The following is a 19,595-nucleotide window of genomic DNA, read 5'->3' on the forward strand; positions in this document are numbered from 1 at the left end:
TTGGGGTTGAATCTGTCTTAGTCAAGGTAAAGGAGGTGCCACTTGGAGGGGCCCTGGAACAAAAGAAGGTGACCCCTGATAGCCACAGACTCAGGAGGCCAAGGACTGCAGGAATGGCCACTCCTGTCTCAGCCTCTCATCTTGTCCATCAAGACTGTTTCCAGCATGTTCGTTTTTCCAAATCAGAGGTGTCGCCTAAACATGGAACCCAGGCGAGACTTGACATTTTGGATGTGTTCCCACCTGTCTCATTAACCGGTCTGAAGGGCAAAAAAATTGTCCCAGAGCACGTCTGGTGTCCTGCCTTCCAGAGCATTCTGCAGGTCGGGTCCAGATGCCTTCCCTGAGGACAGTTCACGGCACCAGCACTTTGCTCAGGTTCTCAAGGGGAAAGGATGGTTTTCAATGGGCAAAGGTGGGTGTGTGTGTGTGTGTGTGGAAGGGCCTGTGTCATACAGGACACCCACCTGCTTCTGGGTTTCCTGGGGGAGAGGGAAGGATGAGTCAGATGTTTTCTCAAATTCCCTTTCAGCTGCTTTGTGTCTTTAAGAGAGGCCACAGAGCATTATCTTAGCAAAAGTCAGCAAAATACCCATCTTAGATCTGCATATTGTCAAAGACAAGCTCAAGTCAGACACATTTCTGGCACGAAATGGAGCCCATCTCTGCAAGTTTTCCAAATGAAAGGTGACTGGCTCTTCTTGGTTGGCTGCCCATCAAGCTGCCGCACAAATGCAGAACTCGAGGCCTGGAGGGATGGCAAAGTGGACAAAGCCTGCCTCACGAGTTAGAAGGAGCTCGTCTGGTCATATCCCTTGCCTTCTGGCGTGGGATGTGTCACATAACTCTGCTGGGTCTTGGTTTCTTCATTTGCAAAAAAGACATGATACCTCCCCACCTTCTTCTTATAGCTACAGTGAGGAGCAGAGGAAATGTTATGGGCCAAAGCACTTTGTAAGTTTCTATTACCAAGATGAAGGATGATTATTAGTAACATGGCGCGGAAGGTCCAGAATCTTCCCTGAGGACAGTTCACAGGAATGCTCTGGGCCTTTAGTTCAACGGACTGACATTTCAGTTACTGCTATGGCCACTTTGTTGAAGAGGCTTTTGACCCCCAGGGCCAGTGTCTACCTTCTCCACTCAGGGTTTTATGACATCTGGGACTACAAAGCATTATGTTTATTTAGGATCCTGTCTGAATCGCTTTTTGTATCTCTGAATTAAACGTATTGATTATTGGGTCAGGGTGGCACATTAGGCTGATGTTCCAATTCAGAGCCCAGAAAGCCAGGAGGAGGGTAAAGTGGACAAATCGTGGGGAATGGGTCTCAGGGGGCATCTCTGTCAACCTCAGCACAGGTAAACAGCCTCCCGAGCATTAGCATGCATTTCATTCTGGCTCATAAGGCCTATTATCCTGAGCTTCCCCTTAGAAGCTTTAGGTCCTTTGCCTTCCTCCGTATTCAGTGCTCAGGCTCAGTTGATGACTTTTGGATAAGGACCCTCTACTCTGTCTTTGTAGGTCTCGTCCCCAGCCAAGGCATCAGGGTTCCTAAAAATTCTGAGCTCATAATCTAATCCAGGGGCTTTGAGCTCTGGGTCTGGAGTTCAGGAGACAGCAGATCCAGGTGGAGATGGTCAGAGGGAAATCCGTCCTGGGAGAGGCGGTCAGGAAAGAACCAAGTGCAGCCTAGGAAGCGCAGCGATGGACAGGGGAAGGGAAATTTGCTGACAACCAGGACGGGGAAGGCAGGCTCGGCATGAGGTGAGGATGGCCAGAAAAGTCCTAGGGGCTGTTGAAGGTAACACCTGACTTCTTTTACGGGAACACTGTGGTTCTGGAGATCCAAGCAGGCACGGGGCCGGGATAACAATGCCTAGATGAAAAGTCCTCCCGTGGCTGCTACTTGCTCATGAAGACCTTCTCTGGGAACAGAGTCCCAAGGATGAGCAAGTTTGAACCTGGTAAGGACACTTTAGGGAACTGGTATAATTCTGCCTGGAGAAAAGGCAACTTGCGGTCTTTTAAGGGTCCCTACCAGTCTATCGGGTTCCACCTCCTCCAGGCAGGCCTCCTTGATTACAAAGCCCATAGTGGACCCCGCATGGTGCTAAGCATCCAGGTGCTTAATAGCACCAGCTGACTGATTTAAAAGGGCTTGTACACAGCCACAAGATTTTCTGCACAGGATGAAAGATTTCCTAGCATAGCTCCTGGCACATACCAGGTATTCAATGAATACTTGTCCATTTAGTTATTTATTCACCCATTTTTTATTTAATTTTTAAAGATTTATTTTGAGAGGGAGAGAGAATCTTGAGCAGACTCCCTGCTGAGCGTGGAGACTGATGCAGGGCTCCATCCCACTACCCTTCAATCATGACCTGAGCAGAAATCAAGAGTCAGACATTTAACCTGAGCCCCCCAGGCACCCCTCACCCATTTTTAAAAACATTTAACAAAATCACAGGGTGCCCGCAATGCATGAGGCACTGTTATAAGCATGTTGTAAATGTTAACTCATGTAATCTTCCTAACAACTTTATGAAGTAGGTACCCCCTGTTATGGGTGGGGAAGCAGAGGCACAGAGAGGTCCCTGAACGGCCTGAAGTCACACAGCTAGTAACAGTTACGTACGGAGCTGCGTACATAGCCCGTGTATGGGGGGCTCAGAGCCCATGCTCCTTCATGCTATGTGGCCTCCTGTCAAAGAGGAGGTAAGAGGCCTGTGGTTCTGAGCCCTGTGCCCTTCTCCACCGTGGCGCCCTCTGCCCAGGAATCTAATGCTTCAGCCGCCACAGTGACAACGAATCTCCAGCCCCACCCCACTCTACCACATGCAAACCTCACCCGAACGCAAGGTGCCGTGTGAGGGGTCCAAAGAGCTATGAACACAAAGAGCACAAGTCTTTGATAATTTTTGTTTAAAGAGTGTTTTGTTGGCTTTCGGAAAAATCCTGACCTCCCTCTCATGTACGTGCAGTTTGGTAAGAATGTTTGCAATGGTTCTGTGATCACGTGTTGGCATCTTAGGGTTGCTTTTCCTCTCTTAGGTCAGGCAGTAGTACTTAGGAACGCTGTGCTGATCCTGCTGGTCAGAAGCATAGCTTTGGAGTCCTTCGAACCTGGTGTTCAATTCTGGATCCAGCACGGGTGAGTCTGGGCAAAGTACACGATTTTGAAGAGCCTCAGTTTCTTTGTGTCTCACGGAGATAATTTGAATTTCAGCGAGTATTAACAAGACACATTTGGGTCAGGTTTGTCCTGCGCCTATTGGCTGGCGAACCAATAAACGAATGGATGACCGCATGCCAGTCAGATGGGGGAGGTGCAGCTCAGATCTCCAACGGGCACCCCTGCACCTGAGGGAGGAGACAACTCATTCTGCCCCTCGGAGCCTGGAGGCCCAGCTGAGAGGGGAGGCTCAGACCCTGCGCTCCCGACACAGCGCCCGTCCAGGTGAGGTCATTCCTGCGGACCGTCACTGCGTTATGGAGTGTGTTTCTCTGAGGAATGATAAGCTTGCATAAAAAATTAAATTCACAGAATTGTTATAAAAACAGACATGTTTGACAACTCCATCCTTGGAGGATCTCAACTGGTCTGCTGCTCAGCTGTTTGTATGACCTTGACCTCTTTTCACACCTGTGCTATTGTTGCACCTGAGAAATAAAGCAGTCGCACTGGGGAGCTCACGGTCTTTCCAGCTTCTAAAGTTCTATCGCCTTTTCTTTTTCTACCATCAGCTACTGAGAGGGAGCAATCAACGTGGAGGTGGCAAGTGTGGCCACTTCCTGACCATATGAACCTGACAGATCACTTAAGTTTCCCGAGCCTGGGTTTTCTCCCTTGTCATATGGACAGCGACGGCATGAGCTCTAAGAGCAAGTCTGAGCCTCAGCGGAAGTACCTAGAGAAGAGCACTTTGGTAGATGCTAAACTTCCAACCTCTCCTTTTGTCACCGGATTCTAGTTTTATGTGACCCCCCACTGCCTTGAGATCTCCACACCCCAGAGCAGCTGGACGCAGGGAGTCCCCAGCCCCGTCCCCATGCCCCGGCTAGTCAGCACGAGGAGTGCCCAGGCAATGCCAGGCATGGGTGCCTTCCCGGGGGGCCCCTGGTTACGCCTTCGAAATAGCAGCCAGCGTTGCCTCCCCGCCCCTCTCTCCTCCTGTGGGTCCTTCTCAGAACCATCTGGAAGAGAAGGAAGTACACAAGCTCACCACCTGCCAAGGGCCGAATGCCAGGGCAAAATGAGCCTCGGGGTCAGGCCCAGGGAAGAAGAGCAGAGCAACCTGGAGCAAATCCTTCTGAGTCGCTGATGCTCTGGAGGGACACTGCGGATGGCTGTGCTCAGACAGGGCCTCCAGAGCTTCCTCTCCAGCAGAACATTCTGGGTCATCAAGGCAGACTTAGGGCCCTGAAGTGTGTACAGATGGGGACCAGTGCCCAGTCACTGGGCACAGTCACAACACCACAGAGAAACTGAGTCACTGAGACAGCAGTATGCTTTCGTCGGCTGTGGCCGGTGCACGGTACGGGTCTTGCCAGACTCCCTCTATCCAAGATCCTCACCATGCCGTGGCCCCTCTCTCCACTCCCAACGGTGGGCGTGCTAAGAAACCTCAGCTCTTTTTACCAAAGGGCCTTGCCTTGACAAGCAGCTTGCTTTGAAAGATATTCCTTCAAACCAGAAGAAGTAGCCCCTAAAAGCTTATTTATTTTTTTGCCTTACTTTTGCCTATAGTTAAGGAACAGAAGAGCCAAGTAAGGAGGTCATAATGTAGTTAAATAAATGTCTTGAAAAACCCTCCATTACAGATCTCTTATGGAATCCGTGGTTGAGCTTGCAAAACAGATTCCCCAGAGGCCAAACATGAAGAGGAAGCAAAACCAAAGAAGTAGGCAGGCTCAGCCTTGAAATGTATAAAGCAAACTTGAGTACTCTGCAGGAAGAGAGTCATGAACACACCAGCATGGAGAGAAGTTTCAACAGATCTTCTCAGTAACGAATAGAGCAAGCAGATAAAACTTGGCAGGAACACAGAACATTTGCACAACACAACTAACAAGCTGGATCTTATGGACATAAATAGTGAATATTCAGAAGTTGGATGGAGTGACCCAGAGCTAAGATGCTGAGCTTGTATGGAAGTTGATTTTCACCAAGGAGCTAAGGGTCAGGGCGATCCACCTCAGTTCCATCCTGGATCATGCACGTATCAAAATGTTGACAAACAGGGATCGCAGGACGGAAGAAACTGAATCATTGAGACTGGAGATGATTGCAGGTAGAGCCGTAACAGCTCAAGAGTTCGCTGTAACCCTGTCAACAGGTCTGTGCTCTTGAACTCTGGATATACTTAGCCCTTGACCTGTCCCAGTAAAGACAGCCTCACCATCTATACCCACTTCCTTCTCTCTGCCTACTCTGCTTCCACTTAACCAGAGATGTTTCTAATAGAATATTTTTTCAACGTCTTTGCTCTTTTGGAATAGCATGAAAGCATTCCAAAATGCTTTTCTTTTCCTTTTTTTTTTTTTTTTTGTGGCAAGTCGTAAATACCAAGGTGAAATTCTAGATCCTAATTCTGATGCCCAGACATTTTAAGAAGCACCAGATGCTGAGAGTAAATCTTAGAAAAACCCCTCTCAGCATCCAAGTGAGGATGGATTTCTTTCTTGGAGTGAACACCTAAACACACCCGTCTGCTGATCCAAAAGCATCCCTACTCTTCTTGGCTCAGTGGTGGTTGTTTGTCCAGCCTGGGGGTACCTGGCCTCGGACTCCTCCATCCTGAGTCTGAAGAAACGGTGGCGCGACATGAGCAGAGAGGAAACCATCTGAAGCCCCAAGTGCTCACCAGCCATCCCCAGAGGGTGCGGTGCCCAAGTGTCTTGGCTTCAATTCCTGGGCCCACGCAACCCTTCAACCATTTCGCTAAAGAGAATTGGCTGCTTAATGGAAAAGTCTGCACAGATCCCCAGGTTAAAGGTGGACGGCCAAGGCTTCTGTGAAAACCTTATCAGGTGGCCCAGTGCTGCATCGCCCCTTCCATTCTAGGCCGAGGGCCTGGTGGCTCCTGCAGGGGAAAGGGGCCCTTAGCTCCAAATCTGCACAATGACCCCTTCTAGGCAACCTTCAGTTCTGACCCTTTGTCCCATCATGCAACAGTCCCATTTCTGGGAGTCTTCAGTGGCCCCCCAGGTACACCCAGATGGTGAGATGCTCTGGGGTACCCAGGCTCTGAAAAGATGACCTCTCTCTGAGACAGCTGAGAGAAGCAGAGACAGCGGCCAGTGCAGGAGGACGCACCTTTGCCGCAGTGGGGGCCGCCTTGGGGTGCCTAGCCCCAACCCTCCCTTCCATCTCAGGGACCCCTTAGTCAGGGCCGCTCGGCTCAGCTACCTGACCAGAGACTGTTACCCTAGGGGCTTTCAGCAGAGAAGGCTGAGGGGGGCTGTTCTTTGGCATTGGGTTGGGGGTGAGATCAGCGGCAGCCCTGCTCGGGTCTCCCAAGTTCACCCCCCGGGAAGGAAGGGCCGGACTAAAGGTCAAGAGTTTGGCCTCGCTGGGCAGGAACCAGGCTGTCGGTGGCTTCCCTTGGCCCTGTCCACACCCCATCAATCGTCCTCTTTCCCAATCTTAGGGTCTGCTCTTGACCCCCAGGCCCTTCTGATGGCCGCCGACAAGGGCAGTGAACCATGTCCTTCAACTTCTTTCATTACCCCATCTCTCTGCGACAGACCTCTGTGAGCGGCCTGGCCCTGGAGGCTGGAGCATCAGTCCGCCCCCTCCCTGGCCCACCCACTCTGTAATGTCCCAGGTCCTCTGGTTTGGCCCGGGTTCCCGCTGCCTCGCCAGACTTCCAGAACTCTAGTTTAGTTGCCCCTGTAAGTCACAAACAGTTTTCTTTATAAAAATTGTTCTGTGACATTTGAAACCCCCACCCCCACCCTCCATGAGAGGAAGAGTGCAGGCTTAAAGGGTACATGGAGGACAGGGTGGCTCACGGCCTCCCAGGGCAAAGAACAGCGTGATCCTCTGGCTGGGACGCCCTCTGCGTTTCTCTGTCCTACCTCAGAGAGAAAGAGAGGGAGTCCGACAGAGAGGACCCAGGAGGACGGGGGCCAGGGGCAGGCATCTGGCTAAGGCCCAGCAGCCTGACAGGGTGACTGGCCCGAGGTGAGCAGAGGGCCAGAAACCAGGCAGGGAAATGTTGACATGGACAGAGAGATGGTGCACGTGGTAGACAGGGACAGGGACTTGAAACTAGGCCAGGAGATCTGAAGGCATCTCCTCCTCCAGCGAGGGCTGGAGGTGGGTACCCGTGCAAGTTTTGAGAGAGAGGCCCAGGCTGGAACAGGACCGTGTCAGGGGGAGGCAGACCACTTGATGTTGTTCAGAATTTCCAGAGGCCTCACGATGGGCAGCCTGCAGTGGTGTGAAGACAGAGCTTTGGAGTCACCAGATGGGCCAAGGTGATAGGCTGCTCAGAGGCACACATGGCCCCCTCTGCAGTCCTTCCTCTAGACCGCCCTTAAATCCCACCGAACGGTGTGTTGACTTTGACCGGCTTGCTTCTCTTGCCCTGTCCCTCCCTTCTTGACTGAGAGTAAGCAGCCAGCACACTTAGATCATACCCTGTGCTAAAAGGCTTCAAGTGAACAAAATACAAGAAACGAAAAACGGAGAGAAACCCAACTAAAAGCCACAACAGAAACACAGTCTCCAAGCTGCTAGGATATCCTTCTCAGACCTGCCCCATCTGCTCTGCTCCCCAGGAGCCTCCCAGCTGAGCCCTGCTGCCAGGGGAGGGCCCCCGGCCCCTCACAATCTGTCACCTTTGACACCACTTGGATCTTGTTTCTTCTGGACCTGCCAGGGGCCATGTAGCTACCTTGCCTGAGCGTGGGCAGCGGGCCAGGGGGCCCACGTATGGCCCTGAGCGCGAGGGAGGTGGGGAGGTGGGGGAGAGGGGTTCTGAGTTGGGGGGCACCCAGGCAGAATCTCACATTCTCCACACAACCCTCCTCCCTCAGCTGCCAAACCCTCCCACTTCCTGCCATCTGTGATGGGGAGACCCTCTGGGGAGACCCTCTCCTTTCCTGCGTGCTAATCACTGTCTATGGACACTGGGAATAGGCTGGTCTCTCTGCTCCTGGCAACTGTGTAGACATCCCTTGGGCTGATGTGAGTTCCTCCCTGTGTTGCCGAGGGCCAGGCCCTTCCTGGACTCTGGGCTGCTTCCTCTCTTGGGCATCTCTGCCCAGAAACCTGGACCGTCAGCAAACAGGGAATGGGGCAGTGGGGGCAGGGATGAAACAATAGGATGTGGTGACCCAGTTACTACTTTACGGACTAAGGGTGCCCGGGGTCAGAAGGACTTGGGTCACTGGCTGTGTCACAGCCCCTCTCTGGGCTTCGGGGTCGCCATCTGTTAAGATGAGCAGGGGGCTCATGAGTTCCCACGTTGCCTTAACATTCCACGACTCATGGGTGATTCTGCTGACCCACTACCTGCACTTTTCTGGGTGTTTCTCTCGAATCTAGACTCTACTGTGACTGGTAGCTGGTAACTGGCAGGGTAAAGAACGTGAACTCAGGTGCTGAGAGGGTCCCTTGGGTCCGACCCCAAGACCCCGGTCTCATTAATGTCATGTCCTGACCAGCTGAGCAAACCAGCTGGGAGGCGAGGAGGCTGGCTATTTCCAATCTGATTAAACCCTTTTTGTTCCCCAGGTTTGCTCAGGAAGGACAAAAACAAGTGCTCAGGCAATATCCTGAACACCCCCTATCCATTCATTGGTTCATTCATTCTCTCGCCCCTTAATGAGGCAGCATAACGTCACAGAGTCTCTGGAAATTTGGTTTCTAATCCTGGCTGTCACTGATTAGCTGGGTAATGCCAGGCAAGTTAGTCAACCTCTCGGGCCTCAGTTTCTTCATCTCTAATTCGGGGAAATTAACATCCCCACTTCACAGATGTGCACATGGCACATTTAGCATGAAACTCATGTTCAACAAATGGCTGAGTATCGTTGACTAAGCTGCTTATGGCCTCATGGGGATACAGACAATAGGCAAATACCTGCTCCTTCCTTAAAGCCCACATGGGGCCCAGCACCAGACAGGCTCCCTAGCTCCAAAGGCCATGAAGAAATCTTGGGAGTGTGGGTTTAGTTTTCTGACACAAATTTCTTAACAAAATGTGAAGGTTATTCATGAACGTTTGAAACAGATTCTCAATTATTTGAGTCCCTTTAAAAAAATCTGGTTTTGAATTGAGTCCCCCAGCCTCAGGTGTGGAGGCTGCCATTGGGAGTGGAGGCTCAGCTGGCGGCCCTCAGAAGGAGGAAGATAGGGCGGCATCCTGCTCTCCCAGAACCAGCCTGAGTCCCCTTCCAGCCTCCTGGTCCCCACATACCCCAGCCGCTGACCCCGGTCCTCTACCCCCATGCCCAGAGCGAAGCCACATCTCACTGGCCTGTTTCTGGCCATTCCCAACTTGCCAAGGCGTGTCTCGGCCGCCACTCATGCCCAGAAGCCCCGACCTCCTCCGCCCGCCTGCCCTTCAAGATGTTGACCGAGGATGCTGGTTTATTACTCCCCATTAGCCAGACCTCTGACAGCCTCTGAGCACCCCAGCCTGGCACAGGCCCAAAACCAGCTTGGAAAGGTCAGGCCCCAAGAGAGAGCGCCAGCCAGAGGCTTTCTGAGGCAGGCCTGTCCCAGAAACCCCACTGAGGTGCCATCAGACACCACGGTCTTATTTATTTCACTTTAATCTGACAGCCTGCACATTTCTCTTCGCTTCTATTGAATACACTGGGATGTTCCTATCTGCCCTCTCTTGTCTTTAGAGGCCACAAATCCTGACTGGCCCAGAGGTGCCCAATGTGCACGGCTCTAAGGATGACCTCTCTTGTCTCCAGCTCCTGTCTGGGGTTGGCCGACTGTGCACTTGGCAAAGGGAGGCACTAGGGAGGAGTTGAGAGGTCTGGGCCCCAGGCCTGCCCCACCCCATGCCTGCCAGGGTGATCTTGAGCACACTCTTTCGTCTCTTCGGGCCTCCACTTACTCATGTAAAATGGGAATGATGGTTGCCCTAAATATGTTTCGTGATTATCATCCGGTTAATTATGTGAAGACTTCTTATAAAGAGACAAAATCATTTTATATGGAGAGAATAAAATATATTTATGACAGCAGACATTAACAATAATTTGGATGCAAATCATTTCATTGGTCCTATCGGTCCACCTGGGTTGCGAAGTCTGCAGCTTACGGCTCCTTCCGGAGCTGGAACAGCATGGCTTACACGCTCTACAATCGTCCCCAAGTCCTAGGCTTCTCATCTGACTGACACTGTCACCTCAAGAGGGCCCGGGACAGGGTGGGGAGTCCCCACAAGGATGTGGCTGATTTGCAGGCATCCTGTCCAGGAACGGGAAGTGCTCAGGGTCCTGCATGCCGCCCAGAGCCCACAGCTCAGAGCAGATCTGGGAGGGTGACTTCTGGGTGGGACAATGGGTAGCCACCACACACCCCTGAGTATGTGTGGAAAACAGCCCTGGTTCCCTGTGGGCAAAGCCAGCCTTTCTCCTCCCCTCCGGCTAAAAGCAGGGCTGGAGAACAGCAGCTGAGCCGTCTGGGACCCATCCATCCTCAGAGTCTGAACGCCTTTCTGCCCGGAAGCCACAGGGCCACAGCCGTGACCTCCCTGTTCCTTGAGGCTGACTGAGAGTCATCCTCTAGTGACAAGAGTCGCACTCCATCATGATAACAATAATGCGTGCATGGCACATTTCAGTGTGGAGAGCTCTTTCATGGTCTTTACCCCGAAGTGACAGCGACAGGACAGATCTCATCGCCCAGTGACATGCGTGCAAAGCAGACACCGAATTGTTAAGGCATCTGCCAAAGGTCACGTGATTGGCGCTCGAACCCAGGTCTTCTGCCCTGAACCCCTGCACTGGGGAGCCAGTGGCTCTATCTTCAGCTGGCACCGTGAGCCGCTGGTTCCATCTGGCTAGCATCCCAGAGCCTAATGAGGGAGAAGGGTCCACAGGGCTAACATGGTGGCCTGAGGCGGCCTTGGGAAAGGAACAACAGTACCAGAATTCCCAGGAGCCAGAGGGATGTCGGTCCTGTGAGCCAAGAGTCCTTCCGCCACCAGAAGTGGGTCTTCTTTCTCTTCCCGATCATCTGTCCAAACAGCGATGGTCTGGAGAATCTGAGGGACGAACAGACTCTGAAGTCCAGGAACTGAGGGGTCTGGGTGACTATCTGCTGGTGACCATCGGGGCTGACATGGGACCCCCCAAGGAAGCTCCTGGAGGAGGCGGCCCAGGGCTCAAATCTGCAGCCCAGACTGGCTGGCTCGGGGTGCCTGAGAGCTGGGGGCTGCCTTCTCTGTCCTCCCCCCCACCCCCCAGAGAGAGCCGCTGTCGCTGCGAATGTCTACCGCCACTCTCAGCAGGACCTCTGAGACGTCCACACCCCCGACCTCAGAACAACTCTCTCCATTTCCGAAGGAGCGAGGAAACACATGAATTGGAGAAACATGCTACAGCTAAGACCGTTTTGGAAAAGACTAGGAACTGTAGAGGGACAGCGATATTTTGCAGACCGAGTTCTGAGCGCCTCCTTCCTAGGAGTGAAGGCAGCGGGTTAGAAAGAGCAGGGGGCCAGGGGTGGCCGGGGCCTGGGCTCCTGGTGGGGCTGCTGGCCAGCTGAGGCCCCGGGCCAGCTACTGAACCTCGCTGCCACCGGAGCAGCACCCCTCGCTGCTGAGATGTCCTGGGGGGCCGTGTGTGGAAAGCACCTGGTACACAGACCTTTCAGGTCATCTCCTCCGCCTCCCTTTGGGGCCCTTCGGTAGCGCACCTCCCAGACTCGGGAGGCTTTCCTGGATGCGGACGAGTCTCCCGCCACCTGGACACAGGCACCCGTCTTTCTAAAGCCCACTGCAACAACTCCAGGGTACCTCGCTGATTTGGGAGGCCCGGTGAGAACGGCAGGGAGCTCCCCCAATACCACGTGGGGATCTTTCTGCGGCTGGCGTGTGCGCCCCAACCCCTCCCAGGGACCCCGGCTCCACAGGGGCCCTGCCTGGCTGGGAGTGGTCACCGGAACGCTCTGTCACCGCTGACTTCGCGTCATTTCTCTTCTTGTAACAGCCATTCATAAACGGTGGCCACTTCTCGGGGCCTGTTTAGTGTTAACACATCAGAAAAGGCAGTGCCTCTGTGATCGGCGACCCAAGTGGCCGCACGAGAGGAGCTACAGCATCAGTGACCCGGGGCCATGGGACAACCCCGAGCCCCTCCTCAAGGAGCGCTGAAGCACCAGGAGGCCCCAGGCTGCAGCAGCCGTTAAGGGCGAGGTTTTCTAGTGCTGCTGGGAATGGGGTCTGGCCGGTCCCCACCACTTCCGGGCCTAGCCGTGGGCAGCACACAGGCAGGGTACAGGGTCCGAAGCCAGTCCCCGCGCCGCCACCGGCTAGGCTTGTGCCCTCGAGTCCTCTGACCTCCCTGAGCCTCAGTTTTTTCCTCAGGAAGATGGGCACATTGACAGCATGGAGCTCCCAGGGTCGGAGGAGGGTCAGCCAAGATCCAAGTGCTGGACAAATCGGAGGGCAAGGGATATTTGGGATCTCGTGCCCCACACCGGAGTCTGCAGTCCCCTACCCAATCGCCAGCTTTCTCTCTTCACCCGGAACACGAAGCAGCTGCAGACAGCTTCTGCCTCTGCTGCCTGGTGGACGTTCACTGACACCCTGCTGTCCCCGTCCACCCAGGGCCCGGCTGAATTGTAGCATCCAGGTTACACGAGCTGCGTTTCATTCTTAACTCCCCTCCTAACCCTTGTCCTGACGTCCTCTCCGGGCCCTCCCATCCCTTCCAGCCCCAGAGTTGTGCTCTATCTCCAGGGAGCTTAATGCTTCCTGATAAGACCTGCTAATCCTCCCCTACTCCTCCTCTCCGAGATGGAGAAGATTATAGGCAAAGGGTGAGGCCAGCTCCCCTTCAAGGGCACTCAGGACTCTCATGAGGGAAGTGGATCCTGTTTCTCATCTCATGCTCTAGACTGGGAGTCCCCGACGTTTCTGGTAAAGCGCAGCTCTAGCCCCTTCCAGGTCATGAGCCCCCCATCCGGGGATGTAATGGGAATGGGGGGAGGGTGGGTGTTGGTGCAAGTGGCCTGGGGGCTAATCAGATGCCTGAAGGAGGCATCTCTATAACCGAGGAGGGCCACACTCAAAGCCATACCGCACATGCAGGCAGCACGCAGCCGTGGTCACAAAGGAAAGTGCTAGCTTTGGGGGAAATGGCTCGGAAGAGCGGGGTACTAGCACCCACAGTCCCGAGATTCAGGCCACGAGTCAGTGATGCAGGTGAACGGTGCTATGACACGGTCTCCAGGTTGCCTCTCCTTGGGCACACGCCGAATGCCACTTGATCACAGGTGACGCGAAAGTGAGGCTTGGGTGTTTGCTGAACACCGCTCCTCGTGCACAGACCTGCATGGAGGCAGAGGAAGTGACAGACGGGTGCTCTGCGCTGAGGAGCAGCGGATCTGCTGGGGCAACACAGAACGAAATGATACAAAAAGCATAGTGGCATTACACTGTGTATGTGCTAAGCGATGGCTGGGACGTCTGTGGAGTTCAAGAGCTTAGTCGGGTTAGCCTTGGGTGTGATAGGAAAAGCTGATTTTGAGGGGTCCCGTCGGTGAAGCATCCAACTCCTGGTTTCAGCTCAGGTTGTGATCTCAGGGTCGTGAGATCAAGCCCCGTGTTGGGCTCTGCGCTCAGCGCCGAGTCGGCCCCCGGCTCTCCCTCTGCCTCTGCCTCTCCCCGCGTCCTCTCTCTCTCAAATAAATAAGTCTTTTTTAAAAAAAAGCTGATTTTGAAGAGAGACATGATTTGTTGAAGATGACACACACTATTCGAGGTCCGAAAAAAATGGCTCATTTATTTTTCAGATGTTTATGGAGGACCTGTTAGGAGCTAAGCACCATTCATAGGGCATAAAATGGATACAATATCTGCTTTCATGGGGCTTACATTCTAGCAGAAGGGTCAGGTGTTAAACAAACATACAATTACATTCTTACAAACTATAACAAGTAAAAGAATAGTGTCTCATTCAAGAGAACAGAAGAACCTTAATTTAAACTGTGAAATCCAGGTGGCCTCTGAGGAAGTGGTGGTTCAGGCCTGAATAAGAAGTAGGAATGTGCTAGAAAAGGGTGGGCAAGGAAAGCATTTCAGACAGAGAGCAGCACAAGGAAAAGTCCTGAATTGGGATAAAGAAGCTATTTTGTTTGTTTGTGTTTTTTTTTTTTTTTTCAAAAGTGGAAGGAGGCTGACATGGCTTAAGAACAGAAAATTCAGAGACCAGGATGAGGCCTTCACATTTCCTACCTTTTACAATGAAAAGTCAGTAAAAGAGTTTAAGCAGGAAAGTGATAACATTTACATTTTGAAACTATCACTTGGCCACTGTGTGGGGAAGAGACTGGAGGAAGGGCAAGAATGAAGGTGGGAAGTTTGGCTGGAAATCCTCTGTTGGAGCAGGTGATAGCTGACGGTGACCTCCCTGTGAGGACAGGAATGGACACAGAGTGGTGGCTGGATTACAGAGCTATCCCAGAGACGGGATACCTCAAACCCCAGCAGGGTTTGATGATGGACTGGACGTGTGGGAAAATATCTAGGATGACACACAGATGGTTCAGCCTGAGCCCCTCAGGGGCTGGAGGTGTTCTTTACCAAGATGGGGCAAGACCGGTGGAGTTGCAGATTTGGGGAGGGAGCTATAGTGGCAGTCAAGAGTTCCAGTTTGGGTACATTAAGCTTGAGATGTCTCTGAGACAGCCAAAGGGGAAATCGTACACCGACACACAAACACACGCACACACACACACACACACACACACACACACACACACACACCTATGCCGCAGGTGACTGTGCATCACACAGAACATCTATTGCCATGGGGAAGGGTAAAATTACCCAGGGACAGGATCAAATGAGTAAGGTCCTCATGAACTGTACTCTGAGGTAAGACAGAGAAACAGCTAGAAAAATGCATCAAGCTAAAAGATGGGAGTGATTCAAGATGGAGGAAGCTGTCAACTATGTGGACTATTGCTGAAATAGCAAGTGTCTCTCAAAAGCATCTGCTGGATTGGTAACATGGAAGCCACAGACTGAGCCAGAACAATTCTGGAATGGACAGAAACCAGCTTGGATTGGACTGAACAGGCAACAAAGGTGGGCAGGTAGCGTCAATGTCTCGTCAACACTGACTCTCAAGGAGGAAGAGAGACAGGCAGGAGTGAGCTACGACCTCCGCAAGTTTCACCCAGGCCAAGGGTCTCCCAGCCTTGGGCTGACCACAACTCCCTTGCAGCTCTAGAAGATGACGCACATGGGCTCAGAGAGAGTGGGGAGGGCCTTTAGCTATTGCCCGTCCTCCCTCTGACCTCGGCTTCACCTCGTTCATCCTTGACACATGAACCCCATTCTTTGTTCAAACCTCACTCAGGAAACCTCTTGGGTGGCATACTCTAGCATCCAAAACTGTTCCATCACAAAGGTTTTATGTCTCTGTTGAAAAGCCCCTGCATGCCCCAGAGGTATGAAGAAAGTAGGAAGAGCCTCTGCACACTGGTTCAGAAGACCTGACCTCAACCTTCTCCTTTCCAGGTTGTACTGTCCTAGGCCTTTCCCAACAGACCCTGGCCTGCCTTCGGACCTCACCTCCCACTGGCTCTCCTACTTGAAAGCTCCACTCCGGCCTACTTATGCTCTCTTAAGACACCTTATATTTTCCTGCCCCCATATATTTGCTGTTCTTCCCTCTTAGAATGAGTACCCCTCCTTGTCTAGCTGAATCTTATCCATTGCTCACATCCAGCTCCAGTCCTTCTGCCTCTAGAAAACCCTGCCTGGCTTCCCACCCCTCTTTCCAGATTTCTCCTATACTGCTTGGGAGCAAAGGCTTGTTCTGCCTGTGTCCCTCCCTCCTACACTGAGGAACTATGAAGCTGCCTGCTTGGTCCTTTGCTTTCTTTGCTGGTGCCCAGACCTGAGAGGCGCTTGATAAATATTCTATTGATGGGATGACTGACGAAAAACCAGAGGCCCTTCATTCCCAAAAGATGAAGACTTGGATCAGGGCTGCATTAGCGGGGTTCACCAGGGCCAAAGGAGAAATAAAGAGAGGACATAAGTATTCGCCAGCCTGGGTTCTATGCAATCATGTGAGGATGTTCCAAGTCACTTGAGTTCAAGTTCAAATTAAGCTCCAGCCATCATGATCATCAACTATTTCAAATGCTCCTTCAGAAACCTACTCCTTCTTGGAAATGTTGAAACTCTAAACCACAAAAGCTCATGTTTTCTTTTAAGCCTGTCACTAGAAGTTTCTTGCCATTTTAAATTGTGGATTTCCTCTGGCAGTCCCTTTTAAAATGTTGAAAAGGCAGCTTTCTAACCTACACCCTCTGGTCATATCATGCTTCATGTAACAAGAGCATTGCAGACGGGTAAAAATTCAGCCTGTGGTGTTTTTTACTCAAGATACTGGCTAAAGTGGGTAATAACCAACAGACCGTGAAGACTTCCATGCAATATGAGGTCCCATTAAAAAGTTTGTCCTGGCTAAGTTTTCAGGGCATACACATTTTGTGGAGATGGGTTCAATCCAATTTGGGCTCCAAAGTATGCTTAAACATAGCAATTATTGTAACCATGAAAACAGGTGGACTCTGGACCCAGATCTCCAATAATATGCTTCATGGTATCTTGGGCACTGTTTTGCTTCCCTGTTCCCTGCATCAGTATGAACACTGAGAATCTTAACATACTGATAGTAGCAGTTGAAAAGCAAAGCTCTTTTCCAAGCCCCAGAGGCAAGAATTCAGCAAGGAAAGGTCAGGGAATAAGTGCCCCCAGACCCAACACCAGTTCATCCCCATTGAAGCTGGTTCCACTGTGGACACAATGTCCCCCAGATTCAAGGAAGTTCGACTACTATGTCTGTTTATATCTCAACTCGGCTTTTCCTGAGGTGGGATATATTTTCTTTTACAGAAAGAAATTATTTATTTGTTTGCTTTTGATTTACGGATTCACAAGAGATACAAAGCAACAGAGAGGCCTCGCTATGTAGTCTGGGGAAAAGTGAGGCTGTTTCTGCTCAGTCCCTCCCGGCCTCCTCTGCATCCGCCCCAGACTGCAATTACTTCCCCGGTCCCCGCCCACCCGGGCAAGGTGCACACCGCCATCAGGGCCAGCACAAAAGGGAAGGCCTTTGCCTGGTCTGGGGCTTGCTCTGACTTCGCTGGAAATAATGGGTTTCTAAAAGAACAGCTTTAAGAGACCCATGTATTCAGATATAATCATCCTTTGGAGGGTGTGTCTGTTTTTAAATGGCATGATTCACCCAAAGTAATATGTCCCCCATTTCTTAGATCCAGCTGTCTTCCAGCAAGATAAGAACACAGTGAACAGAGGCATATAGGAAGAAACTAGGCTCTCGCACATCTTCACTAGGAATGAGCTTTCTCCAGCCCTGAGCTTTTATGCTTAAAGAGAAAAGTTCAAACTCTTTGAGGGGAAGGCAGGGAGAACAAAACAACCTGTCAAAATCTCTTTTAGCACCCATGACTAGTGTTAACTTACATGCTCTCTGAGTGCAGTAAAAAGCCTGCAAGCTGCCATTAAAAAAAGATCGTTTGGCCTTTCAAAATAGAAACTCCCTTGTCCCATATATTCAATGGATGAACCTTGGGAGCTCCAGAGTCCCCGGTTAATAAATGAAATAAGGCTGGATTTCCAGAAAAGGGTTTCTCTAGAGGCCGCAGGCTAATTAGGGTGCTCCAGACCAGCACCGTAGCACAGGTAGAATGCAGGCCCCAAACCTTTTAGCCACTGTGGTCGCCAACCGCTCAGAGTCGGCTTCTGCAAGGAGGCTGGCGGGGAGTTAAGAAAAGTTAGTAACTAAAAAGTCCCGACGCGACAGCCCGCAGCCTACGGCTCTGGGGCAGGCTGCGGGCTCCGGGTGGCGGCCGCGGAGTCGCAACGGTCCTGGGTCTCCCGGCAGCCGCCCAGCCCGGCGCGCACCGAGCAGCGCTGCTGAAAGAAGTTGGAGAGCTCCCAGCTCGCCGACTGGATTCGCCGGTGGGCGCTGGGGAATCCCTCCCGGCGCTGTCATTACTAAAGTTCTGGAGCAAGTAAGGACCCTGGACGGCCAGGAGACGTGTACTTGCCCGAAGCACAAGGAAAACCCCGCGCCGCGCCAGCCCCAGACTGCTCGCACAAGGTGCCTTCCCGCTCCCCACCGCCGCACAACTCGTCCAGAGGGCGCCGGGCCAGAGAGGCGGCTCCGCCGGGCTTGCGGCGGCTCCGAATGGAAACGCCTGCAGCCTTCCCGGCCTGGGGCACAAGGGCTCGAATTCAACAGCGGAGGGAACAAGGGCAGAAACCAGCCAAGTCCCTCTCCGACGCCCGGGACCTTCTCCTCCAAGCCCTCTCGGGCTTTTCCAAAGGACGCGTGGCACAGCCGGTGCGCCCCCGGCGCTCCACTCCACTCCTCTCTCCACAGGTCCCCCCAAACTCTTCCCGGGGAGCCCCATCAAGCCCAGACGGCGCCCCGAAACTCCCAGGGCACTCGCCAGCCACCCCCACGCCCGTCTCTCGAACCCTCCTTGCCGCGTTCTCGCCGGCCCGCGCCGTCCTCCTCGCGTTCACGGGGAGTCAGAAGCAAACCACGAGAAAATGCCTTCGCGAGGAGCCTCCCTACACCCGCCCTGTCACTGAAACAAAAGCGCAGGGAGGAGGGAGGTGGAAGAGGAGGCGGGAGGAAGGTTTAGAAAGAGGATGGGGAGAGCGCTAAGAAGGAGCTGAGGAGGAGGGTCGGGGTGGGGAGGAGAGACGGGGCCAGGGACCCCGCTCCGGCTCCGCGCCGCCGGTCGCTTACATGCCCAGGTCGCTGTAGGTGTTGAAGAACTCCATCTGGTTGCACGCCTGGATCCAGCCCACCACCCAGGTCTCGTGGCGGGGGATGGGGGGCATGACCACGCGGGCCGAGGCTTTGAAGTAGGGGGTCTTGTAGCGCAGGACGATGGGCGAGGTCTCCTCGATGCGCGTGGGGCACTGGTCGATGGTGGCGCACACATCGTACACCACGATGTTCTCGCGCCGGATCCGCGCCTTGCAGGTGATGCTTTGGATACAGCCCATCCTGCCGCCCGGCGCCGGCGCGGCGCGGCGTGGGGCAGCGCGGGGGCCCGCGCGGGCAGCCGGGGGCGCCCGTCACGCCGGCATGGCGACGCGCCGCCCGCTCCCGGGCCGGCTCAGCTAGCGCCTGGGAGCGGGGAGCCGCCGCCGGGCATCCTCCCGGGAAGCCCCCTCCTCCGGCCGCCGCGCGGGGTCCCCGCCGCCCCGACGCCCGCCCGCCGGCCCCCGCCCACGCCCGCCCCCTCTTTCTCCGGCAGGGCGCGCGGAGCGTGCGCTCCTAGGAGGCGGCGGGCGCCCCCGCCGAGGGCAGAGGGGGGAGCAGCGCGGCG

The 19,595-nt window shown here is 53.4% G+C and overlaps 1 protein-coding gene across 1 annotated transcript in view; it reads right to left on the bottom strand.

Moving 5' to 3' along the window:
• Positions 1-19,322, bottom strand: part of FAM78B (family with sequence similarity 78 member B) — an 87,603-nt gene extending 68,281 nt beyond the window's left edge. Inside the window, exon 1 of the mRNA XM_025892093.2 lies at positions 19,007-19,322. Within this exon, the coding sequence (XP_025747878.1) occupies positions 19,007-19,269 (263 nt within the window). The 5' untranslated portion in view covers positions 19,270-19,322. The remainder of the gene's footprint in view (positions 1-19,006) is intronic.
• Positions 19,323-19,595: the final 273 nt, after the last annotated feature.

The sequence above is a fragment of the Callorhinus ursinus genome, unplaced genomic scaffold, assembly GCF_003265705.2.
Source record: "Callorhinus ursinus isolate GAN/ISIS: 27379988/994484 unplaced genomic scaffold, GSC_fseal_2.0 scaffold54, whole genome shotgun sequence".
Lineage (NCBI taxonomy): Eukaryota > Metazoa > Chordata > Mammalia > Carnivora > Otariidae > Callorhinus > Callorhinus ursinus.